Genomic DNA, 25,356 nt, shown 5'->3' with positions numbered 1-25,356 from the left:
TAGGATTTCAACATTTAAACAGAGGATTGTTAGGAATTCTTCAGAAGCTGATGACTGAAGAAGTGCGCAGCTTTTACCCAAGACAAAGAAACAAGACTAATTTTCCAATTTTTTTCTAATTAATTTTCTAGTTGTTTGGCTCTACTAATCTTGCCTTGTATTGTATTTTGACACCAACATTATTGAACCAATATTAGTGGGGTAACTGTAAGGGATTTAAATAAAAATAAAATGGTCTACAAATTTCAATCCTTTAATTGCCATAAGCAACAAATTACTAATGACAAATCTCACTACATTAAGTTTAAGAATAATTACCCTGGGGGGCCAGCCTGGTGGCATATGGTTAAGTTCACCAGCTCTACTTCAGCAGACCAGGGTTTCACGGGTTCAGATCCCCAGGGCAGATCTACACACTGCTCATCAAGCCAAGCTGTGGTGGTATCCCACATTTAAAACAGAGGAAGATTGGCACAGATGTTAGCTCAGGGACAATCTTTCTCAAGGGAAAAGAGGAAGATTGGCAACAGATGTTAGCTCAGGGCCACTCTTCCTCATCAAATAAGTTAATAAATAAACAATAAAAAAAGAATAATTACCCTCAAAAACACAATTTATCTCAAAAGAGAGACTGTTTGGTCATTGTTATAGACTGAATGTTTGTGTCCACGCCGCCCCCGCCCAATTTGCATCCTATCAGCCAGGGACATAATCCAGGCAAGACTGTAAAGGTGGGAAATGACAGAAGCCAAAGCCTCGAGGCCCCTTTGAATACTGCCAAATGGATTTTACACAAATTCCTCTAGCAATAAGCTATGAATATGTTCAGGTTGTTGTTTGCTTATTCCCAGGATGGGCAGAGGTTTTTCCTTGCTGGGGAACTATAGCTCCACATCCTTATCTTCCACAAACTTCAGGAAAACTAAAGAGAATTAATGGAATCCTAAAACTAAAATTAGCAAGGCTCTCAGAAAACTCTGAACTTTCACCGCCTTTAGAATTCCCATTGGCCTTGATGGCAATAAGACTTACCCTCTCAGGGACCCATAGATTTTCTCCTCATGAGCTATTTACCCACCCCCTACCCCCTGCATTTGAAAAATTTATTTCCAATCCTGGATTCCAATCCATTACAGACTAATGTGAATAAATACAAGTGATTTATGATGCCTCCAGAATTATCACTAGCAGGTTCAAGCTGTATTTCCAAAATGCCTACTTAAACAGGCCCTTCCTGATCTAAAACCTGGAGATTTAGTCATCTGGAAAAGGCATCAGAATAAAACTGCCCTTGGACGTTGATGGAAAGGATTTTATCAGGTACTGTTAACAATGGACATAATGATAAAACTCTAAGGTAATGATCTTGGATCCACAGTTTCCAACTAAAAAGATGCACCACTTTCTCCTGATTGCTGGACATTCATTCTATCATCATCTCTTGCCTAGATTATTTCAATGGCCTCTTAGCTGGCCTTCCTGCTTCCACCCTTGCACTCACCCCAGTCTATTCAACACAGCAGCCAGAGTGATCTTATTAAAATGCAAGTCAGATCATGTCGCTCCTCTGCCCAAAATCTCCCAATAGCTCCCCATCTCACTTAGAGTTAATGACATAAGTCTTTACAATGAACTACTAGGTCTTTCTTACATGATCTGTTCCCCCACTACTTCCCTGATCACATCTCCTACTTTCCCTAATATTCCCTCTGCTTCAGCTACACTGATCACTTTGCTGTTATTCAAATACCCCAGGTATGCTCCTACCCCCATAGCCTTTGCACTTGCTATTCTCTCTATCTGGAATGCTCTTTTTTCAAATATCCACATAGCCAGATCCCTCATTTCCTCAGGTCTCTACCCAAAAACCACCACTGAGGCCTTCCCTGGTCACCCTGTCTAAAATTTCAACCATTCATTCTTCTTCTAAAACATTTAATACCACCCTTTCCTGCTTAGTTTTCTCCTTAGTACTTATCACTATTTAATATATCAGGGGTCAGCAAACTATGGCCTTTGTGCCACATCCAGCCCACCATCTATTTTGATACAGTCCACAAGCTAAGAATGGTTTCACCTTTTTTAAAGGCTGACAAAAATTTTAAAAAAATAATATTTTATGACACATGAAATTATATGAAATTCAAATTTCAGTGTTCCTAAATGTAAAGTGTTATCGGAACACAGCCATGCCAATTTGTTTACATATGGTCTGTGGCTGCTTTCATGGTACAACAGCAGAGTTGAGTAGTTGCAACAGGGACTGTACTGCCTAGAAAACCTAAAATATTTACTCTCTGGCTCTTTACAAAAAATTTGCTGGCCTCTGTGATATTTATCTTCTTATTGCTTGTCTCTCCTAGTAGAATATAAACTCCATAGTGGTAGGGGTTTTTGTCTATTTTGCTCATTAAAATATCCCCAATGCTTAGGACAGTACTTACCATGTAGTAGACAGCCAATAAATATTTTCTGAATGAATGAATACTGAAAAAATATAGGCAGTAATTTTAGGTTACAAAGTTTGGTGATGAAAGGAAGGACAAAGAGAGAACTGTAATTCTCTCTTATCATCTCTTGAGGATGATGATAAGGTTGAAGGAAGATTTTTGGATAAAGAAGACCTCAAAATCATTATAGTGACAGGGAAAAGAAACAGTAGAGAGAGAAAGATTAAAGACCTTGAGTCGAGATTTGTAGAGAAGGTCCCCAGAGAAAGTTACTTCTTTCTCAGAGAGAAGAAAGAAGAAAGGATGGCTAAAGGGGAGAGAAGTTGATGAAGTTCATGTTGGTGGCTACAAGCTCAGATAATTACAAGATGAGGTTTTCTGCTAAAAGGAAGGATAAGGCATGGGGGCTTAAGGACAAAAAAACGTTTTGGAATCACCATTTTGAGGAATGTGGTAGACTGTCAATAAGAGTCAGTTTTATTAAGTGCCTAGCTGAAAAAAACATGAAATTTTAGCAGATCCAATAAACGTGGTTTCACAAAGTTTCTGAACAATGTTTAATTAGCTCAAGGGAAGGAGTGAAAAAAGCAGAAAATGAAGATTAACAAGGCTATAGTAAAATATGATGGACTGCGTAATTTTTTTTCACCTTTCTATCTGTCCTAGTATATAGGAGAGCATTCCTTAAATATGGAGAGTATCAAATCAATGTCTGCTGAGTTCAAGACAGGAAAGATGAAATAGAGAAATACACTAATTGTAATCAACAAGGTTACCTTGAACATCTTGAAAGTAACCTTTGGCTTCACCACCAATCTGGCCTTAAATGATATAATCACACATGAGTACACACTATTAGGACCTGCTTGGTTTCCTGTTCTCCTCTTCTTCCTTCTCCTCGCTACCAACACCATTTGAACTCCCAATTATAGGCTCAGTCCTATACTAAGCTCTAGGACCAAACTTGACATTAGAAAAGATTAGGAGGCACTGCTTCAAGTCTTGGAAGACTGTATCTAGTCACTTCGTATTCTTCTTCCGGTAATTGCATCCCAGTCTGGCTCCCTATGCCTGAGATCCACTTTTAAAAACCTCATATCCCAGTTCCTTTAGGATTTGAGCTCTACTTTGCTCTTCCTAGTCTGTCTGCACATACTCTCAATGTCCCAAAGATTCAAGTCATGCCTCTGAGTCCAAATCTCTATGGTTGAAGACCTGTTTCCTGTTGACATGCTTATGTGAGGCCAACTACCTGTATGCCTAATTTATGGAATATTTCCAACACTTAGATTTCCCTCATTCATGATTTGCTTATCTGCCCATTAGGATACTCTGATGCCAGCAGCTTGGCTGAGTCAAAGGCAACTGTCTTGTTAATCTCTGTAACTTCAGAGACTAGCACAGTGTCTCATACTGTGCTTTTTTTTTCTATCTTGAGTAGCTGATTAGATATCCTTCCTTAGCCTGCAGATGCTTCCATCCCCCCAGCTGTCATGTCTAGCTCCAGGTCCAGGTCCTCACCAATCTGCCAGGCCAATATAAATCATAGAAGTTACAAAGGCTTTGTGATCACATTCTTTACAAGTCTTTAAGTAAGCAGCAGGTAACCATCTTTCTAAAATAGTTAATGGTATCCTGTACAGAAATATAATGAATTAGGTAACAAAATCTGTGTGATAATTTTCTTTTCAGTAAAAGTTTTCAGTTAAAAGTTTACTTTTAAGTAAACAGTAGTCAAGTATCTTTCTGAAACACTTACACGTTAGCTTGTGCAGAAATATGATGACTTAAGTAATATTTCAACTTCTCTTCCAGGACTATGAATTCATAACATACAAACTAAATGGTAAATAGTCTTTTGAAAGAAAATATGAAGTATTTAGTCAGATAAATAGCCTTTCAAAGAAAACAAATCTTCAAAGAAAATAAACCTTCAAAGAAAATGTCTGGAATTACAACCTTTAATCACATATTTTCCCCTAAACTTGTCATTAAAACTTGAAAAGCAACAAAAAGCTTCACATTTTATCTGGGTCCACACACTTGTCCTTCCTGTTTTTTGTCTTTCCATGAGCCAAGACCCATCCTCCACCCCCATTTGTGTATACTATATGATACCCAAAGGAAGAAATGTCTCAATTGCTTTGGGAAATATGAATGGCTCTATTCCTCGTGTGTGTGTGTGTGTGTGTGAAACCTGGCCCTGAGCTAACATCGGTGCCAATCTCCCTCTATTTTGTATGTGGGATGCCACCACAGCATGCCTTGATGAGCAGTGTGTAGGTCCATTCCCAGGATATCCAGGGCCACCAAAGCAGAGTGCACAAACTCAACCACTGGGCCACCAGGCCAGCCCCGAATGGTTCTGTTCTTAAATAAGTTTTTAGCTCTTTTACTTTTTAGAATTCTGTCCTGATAAGAAATCAATTGTTAAACATTTTTAAGAGTGGTTGGAAAGGCAAGAGATAATTCAGAAAGTAAAAGAATGACCAGTGCATCCAAGTATTTGCTCTCATTGAATTCTTGACAAAAAAAACGTGTACCTTAAAACTTAATCTGCTTCAAAGGACAATACCTACAGATGGTTAATAGCAAATAACTTTGTTCAGGAGATCCAATGATATATTACCTTTCAGAATAGGGTACAAAACATAAACAATAAGTAATGGAATTAATGATCTTCCAAATTCTCTCTCCTTTTGGGAAGTTCTACTCATTAAAGTTTACAGTGCGCAGATCAGGAAAATATCAATTTGACTTCATCCCATATGAAGGAACTCTCAGACATCCTCACCTAACAGCCAGGAAGTCACACCACTGCATCTATCTCTTACATTTTCTGCCTCCGAAAAATAGGTAAATAAAAGAACCTTGTCAAGTTGTTTCAAATGCAGGTAACAGGCAGCCATGTTCCTTTGCAGCTTGGCCAAGTCCAAATCCATTTGATCAGATGCATACAATCTCAGAGAATAACAGTACCACTGTAAGGCATCAGGGTAATTTTGTACCTAAAGATTAAAAATAAATAACAAAATCACAGAGATATCTCTACATTTGATGCTAATTTTTCCAAGTCACCTCTAGAAACAAACAAAAAAATGGTATTTTTTTTTTAGGCAACCAAAACACAATACCCTCTTTAGTTGAATTCTAAGTGCATTTTATTATCACTCTTGATTAGTGTAAGTTAGAGATAAAGTGGCACTCAATATTCTCTTTTCCCCCCACATTAGCTATTTCATAGAAACCATCAACAAAATGAAAACACAACCTACTGGATGGGGGGGAAATATTTGCAAATCACATATCTGATAAGGGGTTAACATCTAAAGAACTCATATAATTCCATAGTAAAAGAAAAGCAATCCATGTTAAAAATGGCAGAGGAAATGAATAGATATTTTTCCAAAGAAGACATACAAATGGCCAATAAGTACTTGAAAAGGTGCTCAACATCACTAATCATCAGGGAAATGTAAATCAACACCACAATGAGATATCACTTCATACCTGTTAGAATGGCTATCATCAAAAAGAAATGATAAATGCTAGCAAGGATGTGGAGAAAAAGGGAAATTTTGTACACTGTTAGTAGGAATGTGAACTGGTATAGCCACAATGCAAAACAGTATGGAGGTTTCTCAAGATATTAAAAATAGAACTACCATATGATCCAGCAATCCCACTTCTGGATATATGTCCAAAGGAAATGAAATCATTATCTCAAAGAGATATCTGCAATCCCATGTTCATTCCAGTTTTATTCACAATAGCCAAGGTATGGAAACAACATAAGTGTCCTTTTACTGATGAATGGATAAAGAAAATATGGTATATGAATACAATGGAATATTATTCAGCCATAAAGAAGAGGGAAATCCTGCCATTTGTGACAACATGGATGAGCCTGGAGGACATTATGCTAAGTGAAATAAACCAGACAGAGAAAGACAAATACCACAAGGTATCACTTATATGTGGAATCTGAAAAAGAAAAGCACAGTCAAACTCAGAAATGGAGAGCAAAATGGTGGTTGCCAGGGGCTGGGGGTGAGGAAAACGAGATGTTAGTAAAAGGGTACAATGTTCAATTATAAGATGAAAAAGGTCTGAGGATCTAATGTACAGTATGGTGACTATAGTTGATAATACTGGATTGTGTAATTGAATTTTGCTAAGAGAGTAGAACTTGAGTGTTCTTACCAGAAAAAAAAAGGTAAATATGTGAGGTGATGGACGTGTTAATTAAATCAACTGTTAGAACCCTTTCACAATGTCATGTATATCAAATCAAATCATCACATTGTACAGCTTAATTATAATTTGTCAATTATACCTCAATAAAGCTGAAAAAAATTTCACATGTGAGATGAAGAGTCTAAGAGGGTGGTGAAACACCCTAGAAAACTCAAAAGACAATTTAAAAGTTATTAACACAATGATACAAATTTTAAAAGAGAACACTCATATTCCACCACGCTAATACAGCTATTTCCATTTTTCTACATTCCATTTTAACTTTATCCTTTTGTATTTTTATATAGTTGTAATCATAGCTTAGATTAGAATTTCATGTTCTATTCTTTCCACTTAACTTTGTTTTGTAAATACTAATCTATGTTGCTATGTAGTCTGCATAGTTGTCAATTTAAGGAATATATAACATTCAATTAAGTTAATATGCCATGATTTTCTTAATGTTGGATATTTAGTTAATTTCCAGGGGTTTTACTATTTATAATTAAATGCTGCTGTGTTTTTGTCAAAAATATTTTTTTACTTTTGAGGCACTTTAAAATTTTCAATGGTAAGAAGCTATTATGAAAAATCTGATAGAAAGAACCTGGATAACTCTTTTTAAGCTAAAAAAATTCAGATTGCTCATGCACACCAAGGTCAGGTAGATGAGTCCCATGTACCCTATCAAGAAGCATCACACTTTGCAATGAACTACAGGAGTTATTAGGACCTAAAAGGCATAAAATGCACTCTTCAACTAGAGACAACTGTGCTGAGTAGGTACAACCCTGCCTTTGACTATTTAAAGTGAAAATTACATTCTTCTCTGGTGTTGGAAGTTAGAGTTTAAAAAATCATTCTGCAAGACTGGAAAAAGAGGGAAAAGAAAAAGACTCAATAGGAGACGGGAATTCTGAAGTCATTTTTCACCTGCTCAGTAAGGAAATAAATACAGGGTCTCTAAAAGCAAACAAGGACACCATTCTATTTTGCAGCACTTAACCTTAAAGTGTAAAGGAAGATGTTTTGATATTACAAATACATTGTGAAATGATCACCACAATCAAGCTAATTAACATACCATCACCACACAGTTAACTTTTTTTTGTGGTGAGAACACTGAAGATTTACTCTCTTAGCAAATTTCAAGTATACAAGACATTATTACAACTACAGATACCATGCAGTATGTTAGGTCTCTATAATTTATTCATTTAATAACAGAAAGTTTATATCCTTTCACCAACATATCCCCAATTCCCCCAACCATCAACCCCCAAAACCTGATAACCATTGTACTTTCTGCTTCTATGAGTTCGACTTTTTTAGATTCCACATATAACTGAGATCATTCAGTACAGTCATGCGTCACATAACAATATTTTGGTCAATGACAGACTGCACATACAATGATGGTCTCATAAGATTAGTACCATATAGCCTAGGTGTGTAGCAGGCTATACCATCCAGGTTTGTGTAAGTACACTCTATGATGTTCCCACAATGATGAAATAGCCTAACAATGCATTTCTCAGAATGCATTCTCATCATCAGGCAACATATGACTGCATTTGTCTCTGTGCCTGGCTTATTTCACTTAGCATAATGTCCTCCAGGTTCAGTCATGTTGTCACAAATGACAGGTTTTCCTATAAATCACTTTGGGTAGTGTGGACATTATAATAATATTAATTCTAATGAACAAGGGGTATCTTTCCATTTATTTGTGTCTTCTTCAACATTCTTTCATCAATGTCTTATGGTTTTCAGTGTATAGATCTTTCATCTCTTTGATTAAATTTATTCCTAAGTATCTTACTGCTTTAAATGCTATTGTAAATGGGATTGTTTTCTTAATTTCTTTTAGTTAGTGTATTAGTGTATAAAAAGGGAACTGATTTTTGTATGTTGATTTTGTATCCTATAACTTTATTGAATTTATTTGTTCTAACAGTTTTTTGGTAGAATCTTTAGGGTTTTCTGTATATATATATATAAGATCATGTCATCTGCAAACTGAGACAATTTTACTTCTTCCTTTCTAATTTGGATGCTTTTTGTTTCTTTTCCTTGCCTAATTGTTCTGGTTAGGACTTTTAGTACTATGTTGAATAGAAGTGGTGAGAATGAGCATCCTTGTCTTGTTCCTGATCTTTGAGGAAAAGCTTCCAGCTTTTGAGTATGATGTTACCTGTGGGCTTGTCATATATGGCCTTTATTACGTTGAGGTACATTCTTTCTACACCTAATTTATTGAGAGTTTTCATCATGAAAGGGTATTGAATTTTGTTAAGTTTTTCTTTCTGCATCTATTGAGATGATCATATGATTTTTATCCTTCACTCTGTCAAATATGGTGAACCATATTTATTTATTTGCATATGTTGAACCATCCTTGCATTCCAGGTATAAATTAGACTTGAACATTATGTATGATCCTTTTAATGTGCTGTTGAATTCAATTTGCTAGTATTTTGTTGAGGGTTTTTGAGCTACGTTCATCAGGGTTATTGGCCTGTAATTATCTTTTCTTGTAGTGTCCTTGTCTGGCTTTGGTATCAGGGCAACGCTGGCCTTGTAAAATGAGTTTGGAAGTGTCTAAGATGAGTTTGAGTTTGATAAGGATTGGCATTAATTTTTCTTCAAATGGTAGAATTCACCAGTGAAACCATCTGGTCCTGGGCTTTATTTTGTTGGGAGATTTTTGATTAATGATTCAATCTCCTTAGTCATTACTGGTCTGTTCAGATTTTCTTTTCTTCATGATTCAGTCTTGGTGGGTTGTATGTTTCTAGGAATTTATCCATTTCTTCTAGGTTGTTTAATTTGTTGGCATATCAGTTCATGGTAGTCTCTTAGGATCTTTTGTATTTCTATGGTATCAGTTGTAACGTCTCCTCTTTCATTTCTAATTTCATTTATTTGGGCCCACTCTCTTTTCTTCTTGTTAGTTGAGTTAAAGATTTTTCAATTTTGTTTACCTTTTCAAAAAACCAACTCTTATTTTTGTTGAAATTTTCTATTGTTTTGTTTTTCTGGTCTCTATTTCATTTATTTCTGCTCTGATTTTGTTATTTCCTTCCTTCTGTTATCTTTGGGTTTAGTTCTTTTTATAGTTCCTTGAGGTATAAAGTTAGGTTGTTTGTTTGAGATCTGTCTTTTTTGTTAATGTAGGTGTTTATTGTTATAAACTTCCCTTTTAGAACTACTTTTGCTGCATAAGTTTTGATATGTTGTGTTTCCATATTTGTTTGTCTCAAGATTTTTTGAATTTCCTTTTGATTTCTTCTTCTATTGCTATGCCTTCAAATTCACTAATCTTTTCTTCTGCGATGTCTAATTCGATATTAATACTATCCAATATATTTTTCATCCTAGATATATTTTTTATCTCGAGAAGTTTGATTGGGGTCTTTTGTATCTTCCATGCCTCTACTTAACTTTTTGAATATATGGAATACAATTATAAGAGCTATTTTAATGTCCTCCATTATTGCTAACTTCTGCATCAGTTTCAATTGATTGCTTATTCTCTTCTTTATAGGTTGTGCTTTCCTGCGTCTTTGTATGCTTGGTAATTTATTACTGGATGCCAGACGTTGCAAACTTTACCTTGTTGGGTGCTGGATAATTTTTTATTCTGATAAATATTCCTGACCTCTACTCTGGGAAGCAATTAAATTCCTTGGGATCAAGCTGATCCTTTCAGGTCATGCTTTTATGATTTTTTAGGCAGGTTTGGAGCAGTGATCAGTGTAGGATGAATTATTCCCCACTACTAAGACAAGACCCTTCTGAGTTCTCTACCCAATGCCCCATGAATTAGAGGTTTTCCAGTGTGGTTGGTATGAATAGGCTTTATTCCCAGACCTGTGTGAGTGCCAGGCACTGCTCCCTCTAATATTTTTAGATGGTTATTTTCCTGGCTTCAGCTATTTTCACCCCATATTGTCCTGAACAGTGGTCTGCTAAACACTGGAGGAGGACTCTCTGATTGCTGGAAGTTGTTTTCCTGTACTGTGCTCTCCTCTCTGGTACTCTGTCCTATGAATCCTAGCTGCCTTGGTCTCCCCAGACTCTCAGCCTCATCTCTTGAAATTAGGAAACTTGCTAGGATCCACTTCAGTTCCTGTTCCTATACTATAGCCTAGAATATCAAGGCAATAAGCTGCACACTTTCAGTGCTCACATTATTTCCTATCTCCCAGAGATCACTCTCTGTGGCCTGATGTGCAATGTCTCAAAAACCATTTTTCATGTATTTCGCCTTGTTTTTTGCAGGGGTGGGAATGGGGAATTGTTCAGGCAAGAACATAAACCTAGTCTCTGTTACATCTTGGTTAGAAGTGGAAATCCATCACAACTTTTCAAAAGTACATCTCATTGGTTTTACACATGGATACACAAATGCATACAAAGATTAGAAGGAAATATACCAAAATTTTAAGAGTGATTAGATTATGAGTGGCTATTCTTTAAAAAAAAATCGGTAGTTTCAAATTCTTCTACAGTAACCTGGATTGTTTTGTAAAGGGAAAAATACTACTTCTTTTTTCATTTTTATTGCACCACAATTTTTTTACAGGCTTTTTTAAAGAGTAGTTTTAAGTACACAGAAAAATTGAGAGGAATGTATAGAGATTTGACATAGACCCCTGCCCTCACATATGCATAGCCTCCCCCATTATCAACATCCTCCACCAGAATGGTATATTTGTTACAACTGATGAACTTACATTGACACATCATACTCACTCAAAATCCAAAGTTTACTTTAGGGTTCACTCTTGGTGTGTACATTCTATGAGCTTAGACAAATGCATAATTACATGTATCCATAATTACAGTATCATTCAAAGTATTTTCACTGCCCTAAAAATCCTCTGTGCTCCACACCATAATTTTTTAAAGGGAATAAAATCCCTCTGACTTTTTGTTCCTCTTGTTAACATAAATTACTTTATCATCTTAATAATATCAGTGATGTCATTTCCCTACACTGTAAGCTCCCAATAGGGATAAATCACATCTTAGTATTTTCAAATAAATTCTTGTCCAATGCCCATTAACACTCTGCATTATGAATATTTAATAAATAGATGGTACCTAAACAGAGAGAGATTATTAAAGTAGTCAATGCTCTACGATTTTTATAGTAAAAATACTGTTTTATTTGTTGGGGTGGAGAAAATATAAAGAATGAAAATACTTTATTCCCAAACCTCAAAACTTCTGGCAGCTTTTTTCCACAGAATGTCGTGTAAACAGCCTACTAATTCTGTTGTCAGTTGTCTTCCTGTTTGGTGACCTGAAGAAAAAAATCCCAAGCTCTGAAAACAAGAATCAAGATCTATTACATCAAATAAAGAGTGCTAACTATATTCAGAACTTATAATCTTTCAGTAATGGGTACAAATAGAATCACATTCAGACAGATTTTCATCATCAATTTTAGGTTTACTAGAAAAATTGATTATATAATACAACCAGAGTTTGCTACAATCACAGTAATTCACCCATCAGTCTGCGAGAGTTTTCAGCCTAGTCTCTTGTTAACGTATTTCCCATGTTCCAAATTTGATCATCATCTGGTGCCTTAATGTTATTGTGAATGAACAGACAATAAGGCTAGAAATCATTAATAAGAAGTGTTTATACTATTATGTACTAACTAGATCAGATCAAGTTCACAAGAAAGGCCAATTATACCTTAAAGCCTCATTAAAATACTTTAAGACCACATTTACACATAAACTTTATTACTTTAAAGTGTAACTCGTGTCTGATTGTTTCTAGTCTAGACATTTACAGGGTTCAAATATATTAGCACACATTAAGGTAAAGTTTAAATTATAACAGAATTCTATCTCTTCCACTCCCTTGGCATTATCAATTTCCACAAAAGGCTTGATTAGAACACTGAGAGTCTCTGATCCCCCAGCCCAGTCAGTAGATGCAGTTTGTTCCATGACTTAGTTAAAAATATTCACGAGTGTAAAAAGCTACTTAATGTATCTATTTAAAATATTATAAACCTTTGAGAGTATAAGTGTATAACTAGATATCACAATAAAACTTTGGCTAACTGTAATCTTAGGAAAATTAGTTATTCTGGATAATGAAATTTTCTAACTAGCTGACAGTTTACTTTCATTAAACACAAAATATTTTTTTAATTAAAAAGTCTAAATCATTTCATTTAGCTTATTAATTTTTCTAAAAATTATGTTTTATGAATTATGTGTTTCTAAACATACTATCTAGTTTTCTGAAGCACAATTTGACCTTTATTTGACCATTCAAAGTCAATAACACTAAAACTATCATATTTTATTTCACTATTAATATATCGTACTGATGTCTTTGGGAATTATTTTAGAGTACAGATTGTTATATTTTTAAAAATACTTGAAACTGTTTTATAAAATTTGTATAGTTTTTTCTTCCCCGTGGTAAGGTTATCTGTATATTTCCCTGCAGACTTTTTCTCTCTGTGTAATATGCTACCATTAAAATGCTAAGGGTTAGAAAACCAGATAACCAAGCTTACCAAAATTGGGTCTAAAAATAACTGGATTCTTAGTGAGAGTCTGAAGGAAGGGTGTCATCAGTAAAACATAGCTCATAGAATCTAGAATTTAAAAGGCTCTTAAAGATTATCTAGTCAAAAGATTTCCTTTTTAAAAATAGCAGTGACTTTGTTTCTATAAAAACATACTACACTCAAAAAGAAACGTGCTACATACTTATAAAAATTCAAGCAATCTGGTAAAATATAAAGAAAGCAACAAATCACCTAAAATGCCATCACTCGGAATAAATCCCACTGTTAACATTTAGCAACTATTATTCCAGTTATATCTCTATATACATGTTGGAAGGATGAATTGGGGCAAGAATTCTCTAGGAATAGAATCATACTACTTGTGTTCTTCAGGATACAGGGTTCTACAGAAGGCTCGGGGGTTAGGGGATGCTGAGATTTGGCTCTACATCTCTGCTTCAACCAGAGCAACTCTAGTCTATTTTACTTGGGGGCAGCGTTCATATAAGATTGCATAACAAAAGAATGCTGCTGCTAAAAAGAAGTTAAAAACTAGAAATGTAGTTCACTACTTTCATTTTATAGTTAGAAAAAAACAAGATCCAGCAATATTATTGACTTGCCTGAAGGTACACAGCTAATTTAAAATCAAACTGGAAACGTGAAATTAGGATTCTAACTTCACAATTTTCCACTACACATGAGTTTGAAGCTCAGAGGTTTGTCTGTTTTTGTTGATGTTCTGTTACTTTTGCTTAGTGTCTCATTCTAGCTCAGTCAACGTGGAATCTGGATAGGTGAGGTATTATAGTTAAAGGAAGGAAGAATAAGGAAAAGGAAGTGAGAATAAGGAAAAATCTGTTAACCTGAAAATTTTGCTACTGTTCTGACATCTGTCTTAGAATTACATGCATATTAACACGTTTCTAAAACACCTGCAGAAATTCTACTGACCTACAATGATTTCTTCAATCTTCTCCTTGGCAAGTAATTCTTCTTTCTTTTCTAAAAGCATGTCAATGTGGAGCAGTAGAGCTTTTCCAATATTTTCTGATGACTTAAAATGTTCACAGATAATCTTCAGGAAATAAAATCCAACAGATTCCCTGTTGAATGAGACATAATTTTAAGTGGTGTGAATAATTGGTTTTTTGATCAATGGGATTGAAGTTTATTTGAGTATGAGCAAAACAGGCAAGATAAAGCTATATCTGAGCTTAGGTCATATCATTAAATGTATAAATAAGCCTACTTGTCAACAATAAATCACTTAATTCAATTTCTGTTTAATTTATTAAGCCACAAATGTTTTCTTTTCATGAATACCTTTAGTTAGATAATCATCTCTCTCCTAATATCCAGTTTATGCTTTTTCTCCAGAACTGATGCCAATTTATAAAAATTGGAACATGAGATCCAGTAAAAGTACATGAACTAACATTAGAAATTTACCAGTCTCTTGTGATGAGAACTTTCAAGATCTACTCTCTTAGCAACTTTCAAATATACCATACAGCAGTGTCAGTGATAATCATCATATTGTACATTACACACCCAATATTGATTTATCTTATAACTGGAAGTTTATATCTTTTGACCACCTTCTCATGTCATCAGGCTATACATCTTAAACTTACACAATGCTGAATGTCAATTATATCTCAATAAAACTGAAAGAAAAAAGAAATTTACCAGTTCCCTCCGCCAAGAGCTCCTTTAAAAAGTTATTTATGTTTGATTACACAAATAATACACCAGTATATTCTGATTATTTAAAAATACAAACAGTTCATGGATTGGAAGACTTAATAATTGTTAAGATGTCAATACTCCCAAAATGATCTACAGATTTAATACAATCCCTATGAAAATCTCAATGACATTTTTTGTAGAAATGGAAAATTATCCTAAAATTCCTGTGGAATCTCAAGGGACCCTGAAGAGCCAAGACAATCCTGAAACAGAAGAACAAAGCTGGAGGAACAAAACTCACACTGCCTGATTTCAAAATTTGCTACAAAGGTAGAACAATCAAAACAATGTGGTACTGGCATAAAGACATATACTCCAATGGAATAGAATAGAGAATCCAGAAATAAATTCTCATAATATATAGTCAAATGGTTTTCAGCAGGGATGCCAAGACCAATCAATGAAGGAAAGAGAAATCTTTTCAACAAATGGTGCTGGGACTACAGATATCCATATGCAAAATAATGAAATTGGACCTTTACCTTACACCATATACAAAATTGAACTCAAAATGGATCAAAGACCTAAATGAAAGAGCTAAAGTATAAAACTCTTAGAAGAAAACATAGGGGAAAATCTTCATGACATTGGATTTGTCAATGATTTCTTGGATATGACACCATATGCACATGTAACAAAAGTAAAAATGGATAAATTAGACTATATCAAAATTAAAAATTTCTGTGTATCAAAGGGTACAATCAACAGACTGAAAAGGTAAATTATGGAATGGGAGACAATATATGCAAATAATATATCTGATATGGAGTTAATATTGAGAATATATAAAGAACTCCTAAATTCAACAACAAAAAACTAAACAACTTGATTTAAAAATTGGCAAAGGACTTGAATAGACATTTCTCCAAAGAAGATATACAAACGGGAACAATCACATGGAAAGATACTCAACATCACTAATCATTAGAGAAATGCAAATCAAAACCACAAGAGACACCACCTCACACCCATTATGATGGCTACTATCAAAAAAACAAAAAATAACAAGTGTTGGTGAGGATGTGGAAAAATTGAAAACCTTGTGCACTGTAGGTAGGAAGGTAAAATGGTGCAGCCACAATGGAAAACAGCATGGTGATTCCTTTAAAAAATTATAAACAGAATTTCCATATGATCCAGTAATTCTACTTATAAGCCCAAAATAACTTAAAGTAGGATCCCAAAGAAATATCTGTACACCCATGTTCATAGCAGCATTATTCACAATAGCCAAAAGGTGGAAGTACCCAAGTCTCCAATGACGGATGAAGGGATAAATGAAATGTAGTATATACATACCATGAAATACTATTCAGTCTTTAAAAGGGAGGAAATTTTGACACATGGTACAACATAAACGAACCTTGAGGACAATATGCTAAGTGAAATACATTAGTCAGAAAAAGATAAATATTGTATGATTCTACTAATATGAAGTACCTAGAGTAGGCAAATTAATAGAGACAGAAAGTAGAACGGTGTATGCCAGGGGCTGGCGGAGGGTGGGGAATAGGAGGCTGTTGCTTAATGGGTACAGAGTTTCAGTTTTGCAAGATGAAAAGAGTTCTGGTGATTAGTTGCAAAGCAATGTGAATGTACTTAATACAAGTGAACTGTACACTTAAAAATGGTTAAAATGGTAAATTTTGTTATGTGTATTTTTACCACAATTAAAAACTTAAAAAATGTTTTTTAATAAAATAATGCAAATAGCAAAGCTAAAGCTAACATTTCCCTGGACCCTTACCCTGTCCCAGTCCCTTTCTCAGAGGTAACCACTCCTAAGTTTGCTAAGTATCCTTTTCAGTCCTTCCTTGGTGCATTTACATGCATATCTGTACCTATAGCAACATATTTTTAAAATACGTAAATTATATATTATGTATACTTTGCTTCTTTCTCTGAACAACATGTCTTAAGGGGTCATTATATATAGATTTACCTTACTCTTTTTAACTGCCACACAGTATTTTATAGTATAGAGATATGTTACTTTTCTTATCTATTCTTCTATTGATGATATTCAGAATGCTTTCAATGTTTCACTCTTACAAGCAATATTCCAGTAAATATCCTTGTAAACATGGAAAAATAAAATCTTAAGAAAAAAAAAAACTAATAAAACCATTCTGCCTATGAAAAGCCTAAATTTTCTTCTAACACTACACATGTGGAATATTTAGTGGCATGATATAAGACACTGTTCTTAGAAAAAAGAAAACATTTTCTCTGCTTTCATGGAATCTTCTCATACCAGCATAAGGAGGGGTAGTAATAAAGGGTTACAAATATTAATCGAGTATATGTTCTGTGCTGGGTACCGTGCTAAGACCCTTAGACACATTATCTTATTTAATTTTTTTTTACAACTTTCTTTTTTTAAAGATTTTATTTTTTTCCTTTTTCTCCCCAAAGCCCCCCGGTACACAGTTATATATTCTTCATTGTGGGTCCCTCCAGTTGTGGCATGTGGGACGCTGCCTCAGTGTGGCCCGACAAGCAGTGCCATGTCCACGCCCAGGATCTGAACCAACGAAACACTGGGCCGCCTGCAGCAGAGCACCCGAACTCAACCACTCCACCACGGGGCCAGCCCTATCTTATTTAATTTTTATAACACCACCACAAAATGTGTTGCATCACACTCATTTTGCAGTTGAGGCTGAGAAAGGCCATAAAACAGATTCAAGCTTATAGAACAAAAGGGACATTCAGGGTTTGAACCCAAGTCTGTTTTACCGAAGAGTTTCCCATTATATTCCACTGACGTCCTGTGAAAATAATATTTAGGGTCACAACAACAACAATGGTGATGAATATGATTCAAAGGAAAATGATTTAACTCCCCATTAAGTGTCTTCATTAATTCAAGTTAACTACAAATCATTTTTAGTTGATTCCTCTTCCTCCTATGAGAGATGTCTACAAACAATAAAGAAATGGACAAAATAAATGCTGACAATTAGGATCTAATCAAGTTATATGAACTGTTGCCAGGAATATGCCACCATCTTTCCTCTGACCATACTAATAAGTTTCATATTTGGACATACATTGTTGGTCAAATGCACATTCAAGGTAACATCTTCTCTCCTAATCTAAGTCTTACTCATTTCTCAAATTTAAACTGCAGGGTGACAAGACAGGGTACATATTTTTAAAATTTTTCCCAAAGAATTTTAGGGGCATTGTTGGAAAATTTTATAGTCTATAAAATCTCTTCTATATATATATTTTTTTTACAAAGAATTGTCACAAACACTGGGAAGTTTTAAATTAATGAATTAAGAAATTATTAATTATCACTGTTCATAATATAGTGACTGACCATTAAAATGCATATTAAGGACTTCTACTTACAGAAAAATGGAGGAGATGTTCTCTTCCCTATTCTTCCTTCTAAGTATAACTAAAAACTCTTGACATTATATGTAAAATAAACATAAGATCACTCTGAAAGGTAGAGAGAAAAAGAACCACTAAGAACTTTAGGACCCAATGAATGGCATAATGATGAGTCTTTGGTTTTCTTTTTTGCTTCACATATCCTGGACTGGGTGCTGGAAAAGCTGGCAACCTGGGAACACCAATGGGTACAGACAGAAAAAGCTCCAAGAAAAGCATGCCTTCTCTAGCCAAAGGACACAGCCTAGCAAGGCTTATAACTTATAGACAATAACCACTTGGCTCCAGCAAAACACCACAGAGAAAACAGTGGCCTCATTCCCATTCCTGCTAGAAAAGGCTAAGTAGAGCCTAAACTTCCTTTTTAGCCAGTCTGTAAATAAGGCACTCAGCACCCTCACCAGGGTGTGAGAGAAGGCCAAGTAGGGAGCCAGGACTTTCATCCCTGCGGGGTAGGTAAAGAAGCTCCACACTTTCAAGGTGCTGGTGGAGACCACCTGGGGAGCCTGAATTTCCACTCTCACCTGGTGTTAATGAAGCATCCGTCTCTCTCCCTGCTGATGTGGTGTCAGAGGAGGCCTACTGGAGACTTAGGACTTTCATAATCACCTTGTGGTAATGAAGTGACCCCCTCTCCTGCACAGTGTCACAAAGACCACATGTAGCAGTAATGAAGCACAAAATCAAGTGCTATCAGTGTAGGCTTAGAAGAGAGTCAAAACTCCCATCCTATCCAGCAGTAATGAGCAACCCTCCTCCTCTTCTTCCCTTCTCCATCCCATCTCAATGGAAGCTGAGTGGGAAATGTAGACTTCCATCCCATCTGGCAATAATGAAGTAGTGTCTCCCTCCTCCCTGCCAGATCAGTGTCAGAGGAGGACAACTAAAACAAGATTTGAATAAGACCCAAGTCTTATAACATAATATTCAAAATATTCAGCTGTCAATCAAAAACCACTCATCATACCAAGAACAAGAAGAATCTAATCTAGATTATAAAAGATAGTCAACAGATGCCAACACCAAGATGACAGAGATGTTAGAACTAACAAGGACTTTAAAGCAGCCATCATAAAAATGCTACAAGGACCAAATATAAACAAGCTTGAAACAATGAAAAGTAGAAAGTCTCTGCAAAGAAATAAAAAGAATCAACAAAGAAACAGAAGATACAAAGAAGAACCAAATGGAAATTTTAGAACTGAAAAACATAATGTGCTAGGCTGAGAATAGCTAAAAGATAGCTTCAATTCTAATCCTCAGAACCTGTCGGTGTTACCTTATTTGGAAAAAGGGTCTTTGTAGATGTGATTAAGACAAGGACCTTGAGATGAGATTATCCTGGATTTTCTGGGTGGGCCCTAAATGCCATCAGAATTGTCCTTATAAAAGAGAGGCAGAGGGAGATTAGACACACAGAAGAGGAGAAAATGTGACCACGGAGGCAGAGATTGGAATGAAGTGGCCACAAGTTAAGGAATGCCAGCAGCCACCAGAAACTGGAAGAGGCAAGAAACCAACTCTCCCCTAGAGCCTCTGGAGGGACGGCAACCCTGCCAACACTTTGATTTCAGACTTCTGGCCTCCAGACTGTGAGAGAATAAATTTCTGTTGTTTTAAGCCTCCCAGTTTGTGGTAATTTGTTACAAAAGCCAGGAAACTAAAACATACAATAACTAAAATTTAGAAAATAACTCAATAGATAGGCTCAACAGCAGAATGGAGAAGAGAGAGGAAAGAATTAGTGAACTTCTAAATGAAAATTACACAATCTGAGCAACAGAAAGAAGATAAAGGGAAAAAAAAAAACCTGAATGGAGCCTCAGAGACCTGTGAGAATATAAGAAAAAACCGAACATTTGTGTCATCAGAATCCTGGAGGGAAAGGAGAAAGAAGGCAAGGCAGAACAAGTATTCAAAGAAATAATATCTGAAAATTCACAGATTTGGCAAAAAAGATAAACCTAGAAATTCAAGAAGCTGAGTAAACCCCAAACAGGATAAATCCCATGAGAATTCACCCTAAGACATAGTCAAACTTCCCATAACTAAAGACAGAGAAAAAAATCTTGAACACTCTGAGAGAGAAATGACAACTTACCTATAGGAGTCATTTCACTCCTAGGAATTTACCCAGTTGATTTGAAAACTTAGGTCTACACAAAAATCTACATGCAAATGTTTATAACAACTTTATTCATAATCACTAAAATCTAGAAGCAACCAAGATGTTCTTCAATAAGTGAATGGATAAACAAACTGTGGTACATTATTCAATGGAAAATTATTCACTAATAAAAAGAAATGAGCTACCAAGCAACAAAAAGATATGGAGGAACCCGAAATACATATTGCTAAGTGAAAGAAGTCAGTCTGAAAAGGCCACATACTGTATGATTCCAGTTACATGACATTCTGGAAATGGCAAAACAGTTAAAAAAAGAAGAGAGAGAGACAGAAGGGAGCCCAACAAACAGTCTTTCCTAGGTTCTTCCCTGTCTACCACCTAATTCATGTTATGCTAAGGTAATAGCTCAGTTCCTGAAACAAGTTTTTTTATCTGAATTCTTTTAGGCAGTTAAAGGGAAGGTAACAAGAAAAACTTTCTGAGTCTATTGTTTATTAAAAATAAGCAGCCTAGGGAGTTCTCGTCAAGATGGCGCTGTGAGCAGACGTTGAACTCGCCTCCTCCCACAAACACAACCAGGTTACAACAATTTTAGGAAGAATCACCCTGGACTGAAAACTGAAAACTGGATAAAAAGAACCCCCACGATAAGGGACAGTCCTGACAAAAGCAGAAGAGGCAGTAACTCCAGCCAAAGAGGAAAAAAGGCACCTTCAGGAGCAGCAGAGCTTCTCAGCTGGCCAGGTGGGAGCCAACCTAAGGATATCCAGATAGCATCTCAAGATGCCTCAGAGTCTCGTGCTACTATGCATCAGAAGGCGGATGGACTTCCCCCCGGGAGGAGGTGGAAATAGGGGAAAACTCTCCGACCCCTGACCCCCGACCCCCGGACAGCCTAGTTCCTGCAGGAGGCTCTCTTCCAGCAGACTCCCCAGTAGCATCGCCACATGCCAAGGGTGGAAGTGTGCACTCACCAGTGGAGTGATGGTGGAAAGAGGTGACAATAGCCCTACGCAAGCCCCCCGTGATAACACCAAAGCCCAGGGGGAATCCCCAGGGTCCCGCACCCACCGGCGGGGAAGGCCTCCGCTCACCATTAGGAGGGAGGCTCCGCCCAGAATCCAGAACAACAGGAAGCTCCTGGTGGGCGGATTCCCTGGCACTGCACCAGACCACCAGCTGCTGCTGGGCACACGGTCTCCGGCGCACAGGTTGGTGCAGGGGGTGCCCGGACTTCCCATGGACGTGCTTGGGGACTGGGTGGAGCTCCAACACCCGGCTCTGTGGCCTGTGGGGATGCTCCAGGGTCCTGCAAACCCCCAGCAGGGAGGGCCTCTGCTTGCCATTGGCAGGGAGGCCCTGCCCAGCATTCGAAACACCAGGAAGCTCCCCAGAGCAGAATTCCCCACAAGGCAGCAGCTTACAAGCCACCACCAGGCCCACGGACTCTGGCCGTGTCCCAGACGAGGCAAGGAGCTCCCAGAGATCCCGTGAGAGTGGAGTGGGGCAGAGTGTAGCTCCGGTGAAACAGCTACATAGCCCAGGGGGGAACTCCAGGTTCCTACAGCAGCCTCAGCAAAAGCCTCTGCACAGCACTAGTGGAGAGGTCCCGACTGGCATTCGCAAGGTGGGAAGGCCCTGGGGCAAAAGTAGCACTGCTAGGAGAGCTAACAACAGACTGCAGAAGATACCCATAGCTCTGCTGGGACATATAGTGGACAAGTGTGATCTTGTGGGCTCTGTTAGGGACAAAGTGGCGATTATAGGTGATCCTGCTCCTGGCTGCTGGGAAAGCCCACAACACCACTGCAGACCACAAGGAGGGAGCGGATCTAAGTGGGCTGCAACAGTAGGCATCAGCAGCCTGAGGCCCCCTTGCGATTGCTCCCAAACCAACGAGGGACCCCACAGGACCACTGTGACTACGAGGAGGGGTCCAGGTCCAGTCAGTAACAGCTGACAGGGTTCCTGGTTGGTGCAGTCTAAACAGCTGCCCCCCCAAAAAACCAGTCGCAACAAGTGGAAGCAGTAACTAAACTCTATCTCTATGTGGAGGCACAAATCCATGCCATCAAGCAGTATGAGAAAATATATTAAATCTCCAGAACAGAAGGAAAATGATAAGCACCCAGAAAACAATCCCAAAGACAATGAAATCTATAACCTAAATGACGATGATTTCAAAACAGCCATTATTAAAAAACTCAACAAGTTAAAAGAGAACTCAGATAGACAACTCAATGAGTTCAGGAGCTATGTCACAAAAGAGCTTGACACTATAAAGAAGAACCAATTAGAAATACTGGAGATGAAGAACACAATGGAGGAGATTAAGAAAAATCTGGACTCTCTGAACAGTAGGGTCGATAATATGGAGGACAGAATTAGCAATTTGGAGGATAGGAATATAGAAACACTGCAGACAGAGGAGGAGAGAGAACTAAGACTAAAAAGAAATGAAGAAACTCTCCGAGAATTATCCGACTCAATTAGGAGATGCAACATAAGGATTATAGGTATACCAGAGGGAGAAGAGAAGAAGGGGGCAGAAGGCCTGTTCAAAGAAATAATAGCTGAGAACTTTCCAAACTTGGGAAGCGAGATGGAACTTCATGTGACAGAAGCCAATAGATCTCCAAACTTTATTAACGCAAGAAGACCAACCCCAAGGCATATAGTAGTGAAACTAGCAAAAGTCAACGACAAAGAGAAAATACTAAGGGCAGCCAGGCAGAAGAAAATAACTTACAAAGGAAACCTCATAAGGCTATCAGCAGATTTCTCAGGAGAGACCTTACAGGCTAGAAGAGATTGGAATGAAATATTCCAAACTCGGAAGGACAAAAACCTGCAGCCAAGAATACTCTACCCAGCGAAAATATCCTTCAAATACAATGGAGAAATAAAAACTTTCCCAGACAAACAAAAGTTAAGGCAGTTCATCGCCACAAAAGCTCTTCAAGAAATGCTCAAGAAGAACCTCATTCCTGAAAAATCAAAAAAAGGAAAGGGGTTACAAAATCCAGAGCAAACGAGATAAGCAGAAGGACAATAACACAAAGTAACAGCTCTCCATCAGAACAAAATGCAAAAGAACCGGAAAACAAGTCATAAAATGGCAACAGTAGGCCTCCACGTTTGAATAATCACTCTGAACGTGAATGGATTGAACTCTCCAATCAAAAGGCACAGGGTGGCAGGATGGATCAAGGAACAAGATCCAACAGTATGCTGCCTCCAGGAAACACACCTCAGCCCCAAAGACAAACACAGACTCAAAGTGAAGGGATGGACGACAATACTCCAAGCTAATAATGAACAAAAGAAAGCAGGTGTTGCCATACTTATATCAGACAAAGTAGACTTCAAAGAAAAACAGATAAAGAAAGACAAAGAGGGGCAGGATATAATGATAAAAGGGACGCTCCACCAAGATGACATAACACTTATAAATATATACGCACCTAACACAGAAGCACCAAAATTCATAAAGAAACTATTAACAAAACTAAAAGGAGACATCAACAGCAATACAATAATAGTAGGCGAACTCAACACCCCATTAACACCAATGGACAGATCATCCAGACAGAAAATCAACAAGGAAATTATAGAATTAAATGAAAATTTAGATCAGATGGACCTAATAGATATATATAGGACACTTCATCCAAAAACAGCAGGTTACACGTTCTTCTCAAGCACGCATGGAACATTCTCAAGGATAGACCATATCTTGGGAAACAAAGCAAGCATCAGTAAGTTCAAGAGGGGTGAAATAATATCAAGCATCTTTTCTGATCATAATGCTATGAAACTAGAAACCAACTACAAGAATAAAGCTGGGAAAGGGCCAAAAAAGTGGAGACTAAACAACATACTACTGAATAAACAATGGATTATTGAAGAAATTAAAGAAGAAATCAAATATTATCTGGAGACAAATGAAAATGAAAACACACCGTACCAAATGATTTGGGACACAGCAAAGGCAGTCCTAAGAGGGAAATTCATTGCAATACAAGCTCACCTCAAATAAGCAAGAAAAATCTTACATAAACAACCTCAAATGACACCTAACGGAATTAGAAAAAGAAGAACAAACAAAGCCCAAAGTCAGTAGAAGGAGGGAAATAATAAAAATTAGAGCAGAAATAAATGATATGGAATCAAAAAAGAAAGTAGAAAGGATCAATGAAACAAAGAGTTGGTTCTTTGAAAAAATTAACAAAATCGACAAACCCTTAGCCAGACTCACTAAAAAAAAAAGAGAGAAGTCGCAAATAAATAAAATTAGAAACGAGAGAGGAGAAATCACAACAGATACCAAAGAAATACAAAGGATCATAAGAGAATATTATGAAAAACTATATGCCAACAAATTGAACAACCTAGAAGAAATGGATAAATTCCTAGACTCATACAACCTAGCCAAACTGAATCAGGAAGAAATAGAGAATCTGAACAGACCAATTACAAGTAAAGAAATAGAAACAGTAATCAAAAACCTCCCCAAAAATAAGAGTCCAGGACCAGATGGCTTCTCTGGAGAATTCTACCAAACATTCAAAGAAGGTTTAATACCTATCCTTCTCAAACTGTTCCAGAAAACAGAGGAAGATGGAGCACTCCCTAATACATTCTATGAAGCCAACATCACCCTGATCCCCAAACCTGACAAGGACAACACAAAGAAGGAAACCTACAGGCCAATATCACTGATGACATAGATGCAAAAATCCTCAACAAAATTTTGGCAAACCGAATACAGCAATATATCAAAAAGATTATACACCATGATCAAGTGGGATGTATACCAGGGACACAGGGATGGTTCA

At 36.9% G+C, this 25,356-nt stretch overlaps 1 protein-coding gene across 1 annotated transcript in view; it reads right to left on the bottom strand.

Annotated features, from left to right (window-relative positions):
* Nucleotides 1-25,356, bottom strand: part of TEX11 (testis expressed 11) — a 355,345-nt gene that overhangs the window by 104,989 nt on the left and 225,000 nt on the right. Inside the window, exons 14-16 of the mRNA XM_046672868.1 lie at nucleotides 14,188-14,339; nucleotides 11,912-11,997; nucleotides 5,321-5,458 (exon numbers count right to left, since the gene is read on the bottom strand). Of these exons, the coding sequence (XP_046528824.1) occupies nucleotides 5,321-5,458; nucleotides 11,912-11,997; nucleotides 14,188-14,339 (376 nt within the window). The remainder of the gene's footprint in view (nucleotides 1-5,320; nucleotides 5,459-11,911; nucleotides 11,998-14,187; nucleotides 14,340-25,356) is intronic.

The sequence above is a fragment of the Equus quagga genome, chromosome 10 (assembly GCF_021613505.1).
Source record: "Equus quagga isolate Etosha38 chromosome 10, UCLA_HA_Equagga_1.0, whole genome shotgun sequence".
Taxonomy (NCBI): Eukaryota; Metazoa; Chordata; class Mammalia; order Perissodactyla; family Equidae; genus Equus; species Equus quagga.
Note: the sequence above shows the minus strand (reverse complement) of the source record. Positions and strands in the feature narration are given on the sequence as shown.